At 36.8% G+C, this 19,340-nt stretch overlaps 1 protein-coding gene across 1 annotated transcript in view; it reads right to left on the reverse strand.

Moving 5' to 3' along the window:
• The window catches only part of LOC100944423 (E3 ubiquitin-protein ligase MARCH1), an 851,823-nt gene that overhangs the window by 171,983 nt on the left and 660,500 nt on the right, over positions 1-19,340 (reverse strand). Inside the window, exon 4 of the mRNA XM_003794700.3 lies at positions 13,857-13,907. Coding sequence (XP_003794748.1) covers positions 13,857-13,907 — 51 coding nt within the window. The remainder of the gene's footprint in view (positions 1-13,856; positions 13,908-19,340) is intronic.

Consider the following 19,340-nt stretch of genomic DNA (forward strand, 5'->3'; position numbering starts at 1 on the left):
AAAAAAACCAACCAACCCCCCCCCCCAAAAAAACCAACAAAAGCTGAGGAATTTCATCAGCAATTGACCTGTCTTATGAGAAGAACTGAGGAGAGTTCTTCAATCTCAAAAGACATTGATAAACAACAAGAAAATATCTGAAGATATAAAATTCACTAGTTATAGCAAATACAGAATACATTAACATTATAATAGTTGTTTTTAAACCACTCACATCTTTAGTAGGAAGTTGAGAAAAAGTTAACAAAAGTGAACTACAACAACTTTTTAAGAGATAAATAATATAAAAAATACAAATAGAGACAAAAAAAGTCAAAAAGCAAGGGAGGGTGAAGTGATTTTTTTGTGTGGGGGTGAAGTTAAACATAGAGTTTTTTTAACATTTATTTTTGTTTGTATTTTCTGTTTTCTTTGCAATCAGATTTAAGCATAAAATGATTGATTACAAAATGTTATTTGCCTCATGGTAGCTACAAAAAACCTTATAATGTATATACAAAAAAATAAAAAGTGAGAAATTAAAACACACTAACAGAGAAAATCACTTATATAGAAAAGAAGACAGACAGGTAGGAAGAAAAGAAAAAAGGACCAACAATACAACCAGACAACAAACCAAAAAAATAATGGCAGTTATTAAGTTTTTATCTATTAATAGTAAAAGCAACATTGAATGCAAATGGCCTAAACTCCAATGAAAGATGGAAAATGACTACATGGAAAAAAATATGAGGCCCAACTATATGCTGCCTGCAAGAAACTCCATTACACCTCTAAATACACACATAAACACCTCTAAATACACATGATTGTAAAAGATATTCCACACAGATGGAAACCAAAAAAGAACAGGAATACTTGACTTACATGTATAACAAAGATTTTAAAACAAATACTGTAAAAAGAGACAAAAACAATCATTATACAATTATAAAGGGTCATTTTAGCAAGGCAATATAATAACCGTAAATATACATGTCCCCAACACTGGGGCACCCAGATACATAAAGCAAATATTATTAGAGCTAAAAAGAGAGATAGACCTCAATGCAATAATATTGGGAACTACAAAACCTCATTTTCAACAATGGATGGATCAACTAGATATAAAATCAACAAGGAAACATTGGACTTAATCTGTACCATAGGGCAAATGTACCTAATAGATATTTACAGAACGTTTCATTCAATAGCTGCAGGACATTATTCTCGTCAGCACATGAAATGTTGTTAGACCACAAAAGAAGTCTAAATAACTGCAAAACAATTGAAATCACATCAAGTATCTTTCCTGACACCAATGAGATAAAACTGGAAATCAATAACAAGAGGAACACTGAAAACTATACAAACATATGGAAATTAAAGAATATGCTCTTGGGTCAACAAAGAAATTAAAAAGGAAATTGAACATTTCTTGAAACACATGAAAATTTGGGAAACACAGCATACCCAAACCTATGAGGTACAGAATAATTAGTACCAAGAGGGAAATTTATAGCAATAAGTGCCTATAGTAAAAAAGTAGGAAAACTGAAATGTACACCATGGAATACTATGCAGTCATAAAGAAAGATGGAGACTTTGTGTCCTTCATGTTCACATGGATGGAGCTGGAAAGTGTTCTTCTTAGCAAAGTGTCACTGGAATGGAAGAAAAAGTATCCATTGTACACAGCCCTATTATGAAATTAATTTATAGCTTTCATATGAAATCTATAACCTAATAACAGCCTAAAAATATGGGGAGGGGGAGGGAAAAAGGAGGGGAGAAATGGGTGGAAGGAGGGTGATAGGAGGGATCACTTCTATGGTTTATCTTACAAGGGTACAAGTGAATCTTTCTAAGAGTAGAATATGAACGTCTTAACACAATAACTAAGAAAATGACAAGAAGGCTATGTTAACCAGTTTGATGAAAACTGGTATATGAAAATGCCACACTGTACCCCAGAATTGCATTAATGTACATAGTTAGCATTTAATAAAAAAAATAAAAAGGTAGGAAAACTTTAAATAAATATTCTAATAATGCATCTTAAGGAACTAGAAAAGCAAGAACAAACAAAACCCCAGACTAGTAGAAGGAAATACATAATAAAGATTAAACAAGAAATAAATGAAATTGAGAGTAAAAACATTTACAAAAGATCAATAGAATAGTTTTTTTTAAAAGAAAAACAAAATTGATACACCATTAGTCAGACTAAGAAAAAAGGGAAAAAGACCCAAGTAAATAAAATCAGAGATGATAAGAGACATGACAACTGATATCACAGAAATTCAAAATGAGCAACTATGTACCAGTAAATTGAAAACCTAGAAGAAATGGATAAATTCCTAGACTTATACAACCTACACAAATTCAACCATGAAGAAATTTATAACCTGAATAAAACCAATAACAAGCAACAGAACAGAAACAGAAATAAAAACTCTCTTATGAAAGAAAATCCAAGGATCTGATAACCTCACTACTGAATTCTACCAGATATTTAAAGAAATAGTTCTAATTCTATTTAAACTATTTTAAAAAATCAAAATGGAGGAAATACTTTTAAATTCATGTGACAAAGCTAATATTACCCTATTACCCAAATGAAAAAAAGACACAACAGAAAAAGAAAACTGCAGGTGTTATCTTTGATAAAAATAGATGACAAAAATCTTTAAAAAACACCTAGCCAACAAAATCAACAACATATCAAAAAGATCATTCATGATGATCAAATGGGATTCACGCCAGAGAGGCAAACAGTAAGTAGGATACATCATATCAATAGAATAACAGATAAAAACCATATGGTCATTTGAATAATGCCAAAAAATTAGGCAAAGTTCAACATTCATAATGATGAAAACTCTTGAGAAACTTGGTTTAGAATGCGGACATTAACATAAAAAGCCATAGAAGACAAATCCACAGCTAGTGTCATACAGAGTGGAGACAAACTGAAAGTCTTTCTCGGAGCTCTGGAACAAGACAAGGATGTCTTTTCAGGTTCCTTCTATTCAACATAGCACCAGAAGTTTTAGTACAATCAGGCAAGAACAAGTAATAAGGGAAGGATTTTTTCCTTTATTTAAAAAGGAAGAAGTCAAATTATCCTTGTTTGCAGATAATATTATATTGAAAAAACCTAAAGATCTCACTAAACACTGAATGAAATGACCTATAAGCCATAAAAAGACATGTAGGAAATGAAAACTCACACGACTGTGTGAGCATACGCTGTGATTTCAACTGTGTGACATTTTGAAAAGGCAAAACTATGGCGGCAGTAAAAAAAAGGAGAGAGAGGGATAAATAGGCAGAGCACAGAGGATTTTTAGGGAGGTGAAATTATTCCATATGATACTATTAGTGTGTCCCAAAGGCCACCAACATAGGGAAAATTATGACAACAGATATCTTGGAATGTGTTTGCCATAAGTGGGAGAGAAGACCTCATGTGTGTGTGGAAAGAAGTGCCAACATGTAGAGAATAGTCTGTAAAATTTTGTGATGAATATATAGTAAATAAAGATACATTTAGCTACAATTTCCCATTTTCTCCTATGTATGGTGACTTTGGGGGCAGGTCATTGTATATTTGCTGAAACCCATAGAACAAACACCACCACAAGTGAACCCTAAAATACATGTGATAATACATGAGGAAAAACTAAAAGTCTTTTCTCTAGGATCTGAAACAAAGCAAAGTTATCAGCTTCTACCATTTTTATTTCATATAGTCCTTGAAGTCCTAGCCAGAAAAATTATACACGAGAAAGAAATAAAGGGCATCCAAATTTGAAAAGAAGAAATCAAATTCTTCTGGCTTGTAGATGATATGATTGATCTTATATTTAGAAAAATTCAGAGACTCTACAAAAAAAAATTAAAACTTATGACAAACTTTTTAAAGTTGCAGGATACAAAACCAACACACAAAATTTAGCATTTCTCTAAGACAACAGCAAACAATCTGAATTAGAGATCAAGAAAGTAATCTCATTTATAATGGCTACAAATGAAGTAATAGGAATAAACTTAATGAAAGAATTGAAAGATCTCTATAATGAAAATTATAAAACATTGATAAAAGAAATTGAGGACATAAAAAATTGTGTGAAGTGATGACATTTCATATTCATGGATTGGAAGAATCAACATGGTTAAGATGTTCATATTACTCAAAACAGTCTACAGATTCAATGCAATATCTATCAAAATACCAATGACATTCTTCACAGAAACAGAAAAAAATAATTTTAAAATTTATATAGAACCACAAAAGACCTAGAATAGCCAAAGCTATCCTGAGCAAAAAGAACAAAGATGGAAGAATCATATTATCTGATTTCAAATTATACATCAAAGCTATAGTAGCCACAACAGCATGGTACTGGCTTAAGAACAGACACACACACCAATGGACAGATAGAGAACCCATAAATAAATACACACATTTGCTGCAAATTCTTTTTTTTTTTTTATAAAGGTGCAAAGAACCTACACTGGGGAAAAGATAGTCTTTGCAATAAATGGTGTTGATAAAGCTAGATATCCATATTCAGGAGAATGAAACTAGACCCCTACCTCTCACCAAATATAAAAATGAAATCAAAATGAATTAAAGACTTGAAGATCTGAAACTACTACATGAAATTATTGGGGAAACACTCCAGAACATTGATTTAGGCAAAGATTCCTAAGTAAGAGCTCAAAAATATAGATAACCAAATCGAAAATAGACAGATGCGATCGCATCAAGCTAAAAAGCTTACATACAGCAAGGGAAACAACCAATAAAGTGAAAATACAACACACAGAATGGGAGAAATTATTCACAAATCATCCATCTGACAAGGAATTAATAGCTAGAATATATAATGAGCTCAAACAACTCAATGGAAAAATAGGCAAAAGCTCTGAATAGATATTTCTTAAAAGAAGACATGCAAATGGCCAACAGGTATATGAAAAATTTTCAGTATCATTAATCACTAGAGAAATGCAAATCAAAACTACAATAAGATATTATCTAACCCCAATTAAAATGGGGTTATTTTATTCAAAAGACAGGCAGTAACAAATGCTGGCAAGGATGTGGAGAAAAGGGATTCTCACTATTGATAGGACTGTAAATTAGTACAACCACTATGGAGAACAGTATGAAGTTCCCTCAAAAAAAAAAAAATTAAGCTTTCGACCAGAGATGCCATCTTCCAATAATTCACCAAAATGACAAACACAAAGGGAGAGAGGAGAGGCCCCAGATACTTGTTCTCTAGGCCTTTTAGAAAACATGGAGTTGTTCCTTTGGCACATATGTGTGAATCTACAAGAAAGGTGCTATTGTGGAAATCAGGGGAATGGCTACTGTTCAAAAAGGCATGCCACTCAAATGTTATCATGGCAAAACTGGAAGAGTCTACAGTGTTACCCAGAATGCTGTTGGCACTGTTGTAAACAAACAAATTAAGGGATTAATGTTTGTAGTGACCATATGAAGCACTCTAAGAGCTGAGAGAGCTTCTTAAAACACATGAAGGAAAATGATCATAAAAAGAAGGAAGCCAAAGAGAAAGGTACCTGGGTTCAAATGAAGCGCCAGCCTGCTCCAGCCAGAGAAGCCCAGTTTGTGAGGACCAAAGGAAAGGAGCCTGAGCTCCTGGAATCCACTCCCTATGAAGTCATGGCATAATAGGTGTACAGCGTAGCACACAGGAGAACCAAGAGAACCCGGTGACAGGAGCATGAGGTGCTGGAGCCCATTCCCCATGAATTCATGGTGTAATGGGCACAGCAAGCTTTGTCACATTCAATGGAAAGGCTCCTCCCCAAGCTGCTGGAACTTTTCCCCTATGGATTCATGGCATAATAGGTATTAAAAATACAATGCTACTGTAAAAACAAAAAATTAAAACTATCATGACCTGGCAGTACCACTGCTAGGTATGCATCCAAACGAAAATAAATCATTTTATCAAAAAGCTATCTGTGTGCCCATGTTTATTGCAGCACTATTCACAGCAGCCAGCACTGAGAATCAATGTCAGTGTCCACTGGTGAGTGAATGGATAAAGTGTGGTGTATATATACATGTGTGTGTGAGAGACACACACACAAAATGAAATATTATTTAGGAAAACACATGAATGAAATCTTGTCATTTGGAACAACATAGAGGGAACTGGAGAACATTATGTTAAGTGAAATAATCCAGTCACAGAAAGACAAATCTAGCCAAGTTCTGACTCATACCCAGGTGCTAAAATTTTTTTAAATTGATCTCATGAAGATAGAGAGTAGAAAGATGGTTAGCAGTGCATAAGAAGGGTATCAAAGAGTGGATAAAGTGGGGATGATTGATAAATGAAAAACCACTGTTAGAATAAACAATATCTAGTGACAGCAGCATAATAAGATGATTATAGTTAACAATTATTTATTGTATATTTTAAAGTGACTACGAGTGAAACTGGAATGTTGCTAACACAAAGAAATGGCAAATGCTTGATGTGATACATACCCCAGTTTCCATGATTTGATCATTACACATTGTATGCTTGTATCAAAACATCACATGTATCCCATAACTATGTATCTATAATAATTAAGAATAAATTTTAAGATGACATCTATAGCTCAAGCAGCTAAGGCACCAGCCACATACACCAGAGCTGACAGGTTTGAATCAGGCCCGGACCTGCCAAACAATGACAACTACAACTACAAAATAGCCGGGCTTTGTGGCAGGTGCCTGTAGTCCCAGCTATTTGGGAGGCTAAGGTAAGAGAATCACTTAAGCCCAGGAGTTTGAGGTTGCTGTGAGGGCAATAGCTTAAGGATCTGTCTCAAAAAAGAAAAAAAGAATAAATTTTAAAAAGCAGTTCACATTCACCTGGCATCAGTATACCATGGAGATGTCACAATATGAATTCAAGGTGACCTCAATTGCGTGGAAATTGTTAAACATCAGAATATTCCTTTGTATTAATGACAGCATCACATATAATTAGATCTAATGAGTAACCATTATTCTGAACACCTTATAATAATGTGAATGTTCCAGAGGGTAGGAACACACACAGTGAGGGTCTAGTCAAATCAGTGAAATTTTTTAGAATCTCATAGTCTGGTGCATGCTAGTACATTATTTCCAGAGTGAAGGACAAATGTTTCACTTTTTCTAGTATTTCTAGAGTGTTTGGTAGGATTCTGATTTTTAGAGGCAGCACAAAGAACACTTGTGAAGAAACTTCTTCATCAGATGACTTAGAATGGGTAGTTTGGAGTGGGGCCTGGAGTGGGAGAAGGTTCTGCGGCAGTTTCACCCATAACACAAGCAGCTTTGATGCCAGAGAAATAATAAATGGCAATCTCCATACTGCCAGAGCTATCGCGACAAGTTCAAATGCAATGTGGGTTCTCTCTCAAGCTGCAAACAGAGAACTCCAGAGAAAACCCTAGTGTTTTGAATCAAGGCACTACTATTGCAGCAGAGTTCTCTTCACCATTTAGAAAGCAGCTCTTGGCATTTTACTTGGCCCTAAAAGGACGGAAACGTGACCATGGGTGGAGTCCTCTACCATGACCTTAGTAACGCGTTACATGCCTGGTTGGCAGAGAAGTGATTCACTGAGCAATGGAACTCCCCCATTTTGAGGAGCTAGAGTTGGTGCCACATAAAGAGCAAGCAAGAAATATTTTGAAATTTGGAGGATCCGCTGCAGCATTTTTTCATATATGCACACCTAGGTAGAACTTCAAATGGGTGATTATAGCAACCACAGCCTGCTAAGGACACGCTAGTTGAGAATGAAGGTCAGAGACACCTCACCAGCAAACCACTTAGACTAACAGAAGTGATAATCATGAATGAGGAAAAATGAAAAAGAAGGAGGCTACTTGAGTGAGAGTTAGAAGAAAGAGATGATGAGTAAGTTACGGCTTGGCAGATGCAGTTCAAAGAGATCATCCTATTAATCCACGTGCTTTGCATTTTTCCTTAGAAATTGTGGCCCATAGTCGTCTATAAGAATCCATGACAAGCTGGAATAAGTTCATGTGGATCTGGGGGGGCAAAGGCAGGACGACAGCAGGTGCTGTTGCTGCTCCAACAAGACAGCTTTCTGGTCCCCTCTGTTTCAGTACGTGCCTCCTTCAGCTTTGGTTTCTAAAGTCCTACTACTGTGGCTCTCTTTGAAAACTGTGAGTTCTTGGACAGTTTACCTGCACGTGCAGAGAGTCACAAGCCAGGAAGTATTCCTCAGTCTGTACCCCTCTGAGCCAACGGAAGGCAAGTACTGGGGTGAGAGCCTTGCTCCCTTGACTCAGGAGGGGAGTAACCGAGAACATGTCGCTGCCAGCAGCCCTGAGTAGACACAGGGAACGTCTCTGGAATCATTCTTCTCCCTTGTGCTTCTCTTTCTCTTCTTTGATGACTTGTCCTGGGAATATTCCCACAATAATTCGCTGACAAAAATTCTCAAATTAGGATCTGCTTTGGGCAACATGACCCAAGACAGATTCCTAAATTTATGTGGAAAATTTGAGTAGAATATTGGAATCTGTATTCATGGCAAAGAGTGAGTCAAAAATACCTGAGAATTATTGCCTATTGATTATATAGAAAGTCATGAAGCTAGATGAGGTCATCCAAGGAGTCTATTTATATAAAGAAAAAGCTTCCAAACTTTATATAAACCTTCTTTAAAGAAAAGCTTCTGATACTAAGTTTCGGACTTTCTTAATCTTCCTCTACCACATTTCCTAATTAAATTTATACCCATTTCCTTAGCTTTGCTTTCAGGACAGACCTTGACTCAAACTCTATGAAAGTATTCACATGAGTCCACCTTAATTCCAGTTATTCCCTAATTATTCATCCTACTTGACTTCATCAGCCTCTCAAACTTATCCTCTAAAGGTATGCAGTCTGAGGCATGGCTAATTTATAGGTCCCTTGTATAAGCAAACCAAGATGGATCTCTCAATAAATTAGAACATAAAACACCTGTTCAGAGGTGCAAATGCTTGGCTCAAGTTCAGCTGAAAGAATTCCCGGTACATTTCACATATGGGCAACACTTTCACCTTGACATTGCCAAAAATAGTTTGGGATGTTAAAGGCAAATCTAGAAAAATATGGAGAAAGAAAGATTTACAGGAGTAAAATTAAACAGGGATTTTATCAAAAGAAAATGCCTATTTCAACTCCATGATCTGACAATGGTTTGTACCGAGTACATCCTCTAAAAATATTTGTTAAGTAAATTGTATTGCCTATAGTGTGAATCTTTATTTATAACAGAGTGAACTAGGATACACAGACAAAAGAAAGCTTTAGGAATAATATTTTATAAAAATATACCATCTTTACCTTAACATATTTCTAGGTAAAGACCAACTGAACAATTGAAGTGAAACTTTGTCAAATGCATAAAGTCTAGATAACATAATAAGAAATGATGATTACTAACTGGAATCTCCTTTTGTTAAGGCAGCTTCTGAATTCCTTTTGTAGATAGATCAGATTTTGGGAGCTGCTTCCTACACATACCAAGAATGTGTAGTTTTGGGTATGTTCAGAATAGTTTATTTAAAAGAAAATTCTCTTGAATTGGAAGTACAAGGCTTGTTTTCCTTTTTACAGTGTGCTTTTGAGAGGTTTTTCTTATGAGATACATAATACACTATTGCTAATTAAATATGATGATCCTTCACCCTAGAACAAATAAAAAGAAAGGCCAAATTTGGCTAATTTTTCACCTTCAGGAAACAATTTTTGAGCAATGTGTGTTAAAAAACAGCAACAAGAACTAATATCAAAAGCAGTTTTCTAAAAAAAAAAAAATAAGTGGTGGATACATGAACACGGCTTTGTTCACACTTGAGATAATTTTACAATCTCACATATGTTGTATTAAACTTACATTGTTTCTCTGTAGCTTTTCTATCAATTTTAATATATCCATGTCACACAAACCTTACTAGAATAAATAAAAGGTACAGGTAGAACTGTCTTATATTTACTAAAACAAACTAGAAATATAAACTAATTTAAAAAACAAATATTGGCATGACCAGACATTTGACTGTAATTGCTGGTAACATATGCTGCAAAGATTCAAAGGTGACAACTAAGGAGATGATTTCTGTGCTTACTAATAATTCAAGATTACTATTTACATTGGAATTTTCATAAAAGCAGATTATGTTTGCAATGGACAATACTCAATGGTAAAAATAATTATAATATTCCATTTCATACATATTCACTAAAAATGCCTCCAGGACCTTGATGGGTTCTAGATTCATTTCTCCATTTCCAAGTCTATGACTAGACTAGAGAGAATGTATTCTATTATTCAAAGTCCCATCTAGAAGGCTCCTTACAAACTATTTATGTGCCTTCTCTTTATAATATAAGTTTTCTAGCTTCCACGCCTTATGTATCCCTCTAACTACCTTGGCTTGACAGTTGATCAATTCCCACCCATTCTTCAAGTCTCTCTATACCATTATTCTAAGAAACCTTTTCTGGTACTTTATGATCACAGAAATGGTCACTGTCTGAACTCCTTGTTCACCCCACTGGAGTCACCAGGATGTGATAACTCCTGCAGCAATCAGCTGTGCCAACAGGTGTGGAGCATTGCCTTCCAGGAAGCCCATTAGGATCCAGCACTCAGAGATCTTTTGGGGGCTGGTTGTGTAGGCACCTATACGTACAAAAACTGCAGACTCCAGAAGGAAAGCAGGTGTTGAGGATGGCTGTACTGTTGGTGGTTCAGACACAGTGAATTATTCCCAGCAGGTAGGGTAGTGCTCCGTGCTCCACTCCCCAAATCTAAACTCCCAGATGCCAGACAAGGGCTGATCTCACCAGCAGGTTTGTCTAAGAAAGGGTGTCACAAGCTGTTATGTTAACTTTCCCGTGCATGGGCAGTTACACGGCTCTACTATATACTATAGAATCTTATCCTGACTCCGAGTATAAACTTGCTGAGAACTGGGTAGGGATTTTTTTTTTCATTACTTTATCATTCCTGGTAAAGAACTAGATTCCTAATATGAAACACTCACAAATATTGATGATTAGAAGGTCTGCTGATTCAGTAAGGAACTGTGAGAAACAGGCAGGGACACAGACTTAAACAAATGAAGGACAGGTCTGCCGTCCCTTCCTGCATGGAGTCCTCTGTAGCAAAGTAGACAATGGCAAAAGCAGATCAAAGATAAGGAAGATGGTCTTTAGGGTGTGCAGGGATTAAACACATCCTGGGGGCCTCCACTGTGATGAACAAAAACTTTAGAAAGTGATCATTACCCATTCTTATGTATAATGGTATTACTGGCATAAAATAATTTATTTTTGTTAAAAATAAGTATACTTTTTAAGGAAACAGGAATGTGCAGGGTTTTTTTCGATAAAATAATATCAGATCACTAATATCTTCCATAATCCTGTCCACTTGTAAATGATTCTTAGCAAACAATGTATATACAAGGTCTGACAAGGAAGATCACAAACTTGTCCTAGAAAAAGGGCTGCATCCCTCATCGCTGACTATCCCTATGATCGCCTTCAAAATATTCCCCGTGGGAAGCTATGCAAGAACCTTTCAGAACCTTTCAAAGCACGTTTCAAGGATGGGTTCATGACCTTATTGTCAGACCCTAATCGCACAACATCTCTGGTGGTCATTCCAGGGAAGGAGTTCCAAAACTGCCTTGAAGAATGGATTAGCTGTCATTGGTGCACAGCTTCCCAATGGGGGTTCTTCCAAAGTGGCTGGAGAGATAGATACTCAGCAGTGAGGTATGTGGCACTTTTTCTAGGCTGAGTTCACAGACTTCATTGTCTGATCTCGTATTATAAACCATGTCTCAAAATTCACTTGCTGGAACAGAGATTTTCTCAACACTGATTTGATGCTGTCACTGAGATATAATTACTAAGAACTTCAGAACAGGAGTGCCTGCTGAACAAACTAAAAATAGTCCCATGTTGTGGTGGGCACCTGTAGTCCCAGCTACTAGGGGGGTTGAGGCAAAAGAATTGCTTGAGCCCAAGAGTTTGAGGTTGCTGTGAGCTATGATGCCACAGCACTCTACTGAGGGGACAAAGTGAGATTTTTGTCTTAATTAAAAGAAAAAAAAAGAACTTCATAACAAATATAGCTAAAATTTACACAGGGCCAAATGCTGCTGTAAGCAGCACTCCACGTGGCAGCTACTGCGAGTTCTCCTTTTACAGTGAAGGCTATGAAAGCAGTCAGATAACCTCTAAGGAGGTACACTGGTGTCCATGCTCTTAATTCTCATTCTTTAAGCTCTCACAGTCTTTCTTTGATATGAAAATTATTTTGATAAAATGAAAGGATAAAATCCCTTTTGTTCTACTTTTTTGTATTTTCTTCTCCATATTTTAAAAATTAAAGACCTCAAGTATTTCTAGATTTTGCCATTTTATACTTGGCAAGTTATGTGGTCTCAATGAAGAGTTTATCTCTTAGCAGTTCATGAAAAAGTAGTGAGAAATCAATGTGTGCATAATTTACAAACTGAACATAAATAAAAGGATGGTCATACTGGCTTAAAAACATAAATTTATGTGAACCAAAATCAGTTCCTACCGCTGTTCGATAGTTGAGTTTTTGTCATGGTTACAGTGAAAGGGAGGGTTAAGAAGACAGCTGGTCATTTCTCTCTGAATACAAATGCACTTTTATAATTAATTTTCTCCCACACAGGAATATGATCAATACACATCAAAACGTGTAAGATGATCTTCTAGAAGGAAAACCACACTCTTGAATTATTTCTTAAAAAAATAAGTCTAACAGTTATCAATAAGCCGCATTATGTCAAACTCAAAGAGCAGTTTAGAAATGCAGATGTAATTTTATTGACGAAGAAGTTGTGAGTACTGTTTACAAGTTTTTAGGTTGCTGCTTATTGGAGTTTAGAAAGACGGCAGTGTTCTGCCGCAGTGGGCAAGGCTCTTCGTTATGAGAATAGGTGATAGACATTTGAAAAGCATTATTTAAAATTGCAGCTGCTTGAGAAAACTGCCTTTGGGGACTGGTGTTATCATCACCCCCATGTGATAGAAGAGGCACCTGCATTTCAGGGAGATTGAGTGTCTTGGGGTGCGCAGTGGCTCACTCCTGCAATCCCTCCAAAGTGGAAGGATCACTGGAGCTCAGGAATTCAAGACCAGCCTGAGCAAAAGCAAGACTCCTGTCTCTACTAAAGTAGAAAAAGTTGAAAAAAAATTTTTTTTTCTAGACAAAATAAAAATTTGGAGCATTTCTCTCGAGCCACAATGGTTTCAACACTCTGGTGTCTTGCTTACATTTATAGAAGGCCTAGGGAAGAGTACGGTTTTTCATCCACTGACTTGATAACCTAAATATGTCCAAACTAATATTTTATAATAAATTTGTTTCTAAAAACCTGCCCTGGTGACAAGAATAGTGAAATTCCAGCCGAGTTGAGCCCCAAACTCCAGAAAAACTAAATCCATGGGAATTGTACTAGGAATGTTGATACAGTTTCAACCTGAGTGTGGGGCAGGTCTGTGGACTTTGAAATGAGAGAAACAATATACTTTCCATTACATTCTGAAAGTAGAAAATTATCTCCTCCATACAGTACTGAAGTGGGAAAATGGGTTTACTTATTTTGTTGTGTGAAATTATGTCTTTGTATTAAAGATGCTTGAAATAGTTAAAACCATTAACAAATCACGTTTGTGTATTGTCCACAGATAACAATTATAGATTAAACATTATAAACATTTGCTTGAACCCATGAAATGCAGAAATAAATAAATAAGGAAATGAGTATGTTTCACTTACTTTTGAAATGTTGCTCGATCGACTTGCAGATCGCCCTGGGGATTTGTCATTCTAAAAAATAAAATAAAAAATATTGATTAAAAGAAAGCATTACTATACAACTCTTTATGACTGAAAAGAGAGATGAGAGCATAGGCAAACTTGTGAAAACGTTCTATATGGTTTGCACATGTATACATACTAATTGGTTATATGGAACTTTTTCTCTTTCCAAATTTCATTTCTCTAATAAGTATACTTTTGAAAATACTTCAAAAACATCTGAATTTTTATCAGGCTAGACGTAGATGTTTCCAGGTAATAATCATTTCTCCAGAAAAATCTGCACAGTCCCTTTGAAAATAAAATTAGACAATGAAAGTATGGGCCATTATTTCCCCCTTTTGCACTTGCAACCAGGAAATTCCTAGTAAATTCTGGCTCATCTGTCAGTAAATATTTCATTCTGGGTACATGGTACATGCATCTAACTTGCTTTCTTCTAAAATGCAATTTAGTGGTCTTTTCTGTTATTTTGCATATTTTGAAAGTGTAAAACATTTAGTTTCTAAAATTTACAATGCTTGCTAAATTATATATTTAAAAATTTAAAACTTAAAGATGTTTTAAAAATTTATCCCGTCAGTTCTTGCCTCTTAAAGAATGTTTAATTTGGCAGAAAAGCAGCATGAGAAACATGAAAAAATGTTATAGATATTTTTTAAAAAGGATACAATTTTAAAGCAGAAATGGACCTTAAGAGGCTGAGCCCTCTTGGTTGAAACCCAGAGAGATTTCCATATCTGGAAATCATAGAGTTGACGTCCAAGTCAGGGCCAGCCCTGAGGACTACGGCCAGTCCAGGCTGGCTACTCTTTCTGTTCTGCTAATTATCTGCTCGTGGATAGTCAAATGGAAAATCAACGTTGACAGGCATTATTCATTTTACATGCAGAAAGAGCTCACAGTATACCTCTTCTCAGAGATGATGTTGGAAGAATCAGTTTTGGACAGCAAAAGTTTGTAAAGATCTGAAGTAACATTGTGACTAAAATCTCACTAAAACCATAATTTCCCAATGTAAGGATCCTTTTTGTTTTTAACTTTGGGACTCAGCCCCAGAGTGGACTTGAGTAGACAACTGCAGTGCATCTTGGCACAAGTCTTTTTTGAGACGTTCTTAGAAAAACCGGTGGGTCTGAAATTGCCCCGCGATGACTGCTGGAGAGTTTCAGAGAGAGAGTGATGACAGGATGTGGTAGCTGCATTCATTGAACACTGCCGCTGTGTCATGCATGGAATATTCCAGCTGAACAGAAGCCTTTTCTTTGCAGCATCCATCCCGTACATCCTCTGATGTCACTGTGGAGTGTGTTGTTACAGACCAAGATGAGTCATGAGGATGCGATTAGTTACACCTCATGACAGCCTTGGGATCCAGCTGGAGATTAATGTGTCTGCTACGGCAGGCACTTTCCCCTGATTAGCTTCCTCTGGTGATGGAGAGAAGCACTTTTCGCCTGACGTCTCAACTCCTCTTCTGGAGAGTTCACAACAGAATCAATCCATCTTTTCTTCTCAGTGAAATTTAGGATTTTGACACATTGCCACGCAGAAGAGAGGTAAATAAGTTACATAATATAACAGACTTAGGGCGAGACTCCCTTTAGTGGTTGCTTTGCCATAGTTTCTGTATTTTCATGATATTTAAGATCATGATTAAGGAACTAGAATTGAAAGGTACTGAAGCAGGAACCAAGAAAGAAAATAACAAATGAATTTGACTTCACATTACTTAACTTTTCAAACCGAACGGGACTTTGTGGTGTTTTGAAGAGAAACAAGGGGTGTCCAGTTCCCTCTGCAGTTGTGTAGGAGTTCAGCGGAGGGTTAGAGCAGGCGGGTATTTCCCACCCGCTTCACCAGGATCCACAGGCCAATGAGGGAGGGAAGTGTCTACTTGATTATTTAGTACTTTAAGAGATTTTTTTTTTTTTTTACTTGAAACCATTCGCTCTACTTTCTTTAACTACAAGGTCAGGTACTGAAAGACAAGAAAACTTAGGCCCAGGTTAACATTTTTGTCGTGTCTATGTTTTCTATTGTTTCTCCACCACACATAGGAAGGGCGGGCACATCAGGCAAGGTAACCTGTGGGAGCGGAGGGGTGGGTGCTGCTGCCCTGCAGTGGGTGATGGAAAGGGAGAGGTGGACTCGCAAACAGACCTCTGCTGGGATATTAGTTCTGGCACCAGCATATTTTTTTTTTTTTTTGGCAGTTTTTGGCTGGTACTGGGTTTGAACCCACCACCCACCACCTCTGGCATATGGGGCCAACGCCCTACTCCTTTGAGCCACAGGCGCCACCCACCAGCATATTTTTTGACATGCCTAGACTTCAATCTCCTCACTGTGAAATGGAGGAGATAATATCTTGGGGATTATTGGAAGGATCAATTAATTATAAACGAAAATATTTTATACATTGCAAAGTTATAATATTTCCATTACAATTTATAGGCAGAAGAGACATTAAAAGAACTTCCTATATACTTCTCAGTTTATCAAAAAGACACCTGCATGCATATGTTTATTCCAGCACAATTCACAATTGCAAAGATGTGGACTCAGTACAAGTGCTCGTCAATACATAAGTGGATTAATAAAACATGGCACATATAGACCATGGAGTACTCTTCAGCCACAGAAAGGAGAACTAATACTTTTTGTAATAACCTGTATGGAACTGGGTACCATTCTTCTTAGTGAAGTACTGCAAGAATGGAAAAAGAAACATCACACGTACTCACTATTAAATTGAAATTAATTGATCAATACCCATGTACACATTGGTCATAAAATACAACACAGAGCAAGCAGGTGGGCGGGATCAGGAGTGGAGGGGTAAATTTACTAACAGACATATTGTACATTATCCTGATGTGTTATAAATTTGACTTAAATTGGATGAGAGCAATTCATGTAACCAAAAAATGTGTACCCCTCATAATAAAAGACTTAAAGTTAAGGCATGAAACGATAAAAATCCTCACAGAAAGCATGGGAAAAACACTTGAGGATATCGGTCTGGGGAAAGACTTTACGAAGAAGACTTCTGTGGCAATTGCAACAACAACAAAAATAAACAAATGGGACTTAATTAAACTGGAAAGTTTCTGTCCAGTTAAGGAGACAGAACAAACAAAGCAAATAGACAACCTCCACAATAGGAAAGGATATTTGCATATTTTGAATCAGGTAAAAGCTTGACAACTAGGATCTACAGAGAACTAAATTAAGCAACGTAAAAAGAGCCAATAATCCCTTACCTCAATGGGCAAGAGAGATGAATAGAACCTTCTCTAAAGAACACAGACAAATGGCTAACAAACACTCTCCCTGATTATTAGAGAAATGCAAATCAAAACCACCCTAAGATATCATCCAACCCCAGTGAGAATGGCCCACATTACAAAATCTCAGAACTGCAGATGCTGGTGTGAATGCAGAGAGAAGGGAACACTTTTATACTGCTGGTGGGACTGCAAATTAATACAATCTTTTTGGAAGGAAGCATGGAAAACCCTCAAAGAATTTAAGCTGGACCTCCCATTTGATCTTGCAATCTCATTACTGGGCATCTACCCAGAAGCAAAAAATTCCTTTTACCTAAGAACACTTGCTCTAGACTGTTTATCACAGCTCAATTTACAATCGCCAAAATGTGGAAACAGCCTAAATGCCCCCAATCCAGGATGGATTAACAAGCTGCAGTATATGTATACCATGGAATATATTCAGCCATTAAAAAAAATGAAGACTTTACATTTTTTGTACTAACCTGGATGGAAGTGAAACACATCATTCTTAGTAAAGCATCACAAAAATGGAGAAGCAAGATTCCCATGTACTCAATTCTGATATGAGGACAATTAATGATCTAGTTCATGGTGAAGCTGGGGGAAGGGGAGACCAGAAAAAGGAAAGGAGGGAGGGGTGAGGGTCATGGTATATGACACAATTTTGGAGGTGGAACAACAAATACAATCAATATAACCTGGTTCTTTGTACCCTCAATGAATCCCCTATAATTAAAAAAAAAAAAAAAGAAACAGCACACAGTAATCTGCCTGTGTTACTCAACAGTTTACTACTGTTCTTTTGGTTCGACATATGTCTTGCACTGTGTTCCTGCTCTTGGTTTAACAGGGGTCCTCAAACTTTTTAAACATGGGGCCGGTTCACTGTCCCTCAGACCGTTGGAGGGCTGGACTGCGAGCCCTGGGATGAGTCAGTTGCTAAGCAGGACAGGCAGCAGCGGCAAAAACACCCGGCAGGCTGGATCAATGTCCTAGGTGGTCTGCATGTGGCCCACAGGCCGTAGTTTGAGGACGTCTGGTTTAAAACAACCCAGCAGAACTATGTGTGGACACACACAGATAAACACAAATAATAAATGCATTACATACAATTAAAAAAAAAAAAACCAACCTGAAGATCTATCCTGGCCTATTGCAATTTTATAAGTGGACTTGAATTATTTCAACTTTTTAGGTGGCACCCTAAAGACAACAGACTGGAATATAATTGTTCCCGGTTAGATAGTACACCTGAGTAAAAGAAATATTTAAAAGGGAGAAAAGTGATAATATTCTATACTGACAAAGAAAAGAATTAGTCTATTTTTTACACCTGGCATATTTAATATTCTCTGAAAGTATTGATAAAATTGGTTTAAACATCAAAAATCATGGTGATCATCAGAGATTACCAGACTCACATTTTTCACATAAACATCTTAGTTTCTATCTGTTGCAATTCTGCCTGTACTATGGATTAAATCCTGGCATATAAAATTGAAAAATGAAAAATCTAATTTTTCTGACTCAAGGGGATTAAAAATTTGGTCTGCCTTGAAGCAAAACAGCAGAAGTGCTTTCTTTCTTGGAACGCTTCCAAAGCAGTCTGTCCAATTTGCTGCAAATTAATTGGGTGGCTTGTCCCGTTACTATTGCAATGACATATTCTTCTTTGTCAATTGGTCAATATGGTTGTCATACCCCATTACAATCAGTTTAAATACTTTACCTTAGAGTAAATGTAAACTGTATCAGAATGTGACATAACTTACAGGAGCCCAAATTATAGTGACCTCGTAAGTAGGTCAATAAATTTTGAACAAACAAAAGTTCCTGACAAGTCTGCAACAAAGGCAAGGACTCATTGAGCAGCAGTGCTAGATCTTAGCCTGTCTTGCACAGCATGCAGGGAGAGAGGACCCTACGTTTCATAAGTGTATTTTAAAATTTTAAGAAGCTGGCTCAGCACCTGTGGCTCAAGTGGCTAAGGCGCCAGCCACATACACCTAAGGTGGCAGGTTCGAAACCAGCCCGGGCCTGCCAAACAACAATGATGGCTACAACCAAAAAATAGCTGGGCGTTGTGGCGGGCGCCTGTGGTCCCAGCTACTTGGGAGGTGGAGGCAGGAGACCCGCTTGAGCCCAG

This window comes from Otolemur garnettii, unplaced genomic scaffold (assembly GCF_000181295.1).
Source record: "Otolemur garnettii isolate 467f Iridium unplaced genomic scaffold, OtoGar3 scaffold00085, whole genome shotgun sequence".
Lineage (NCBI taxonomy): Eukaryota > Metazoa > Chordata > Mammalia > Primates > Galagidae > Otolemur > Otolemur garnettii.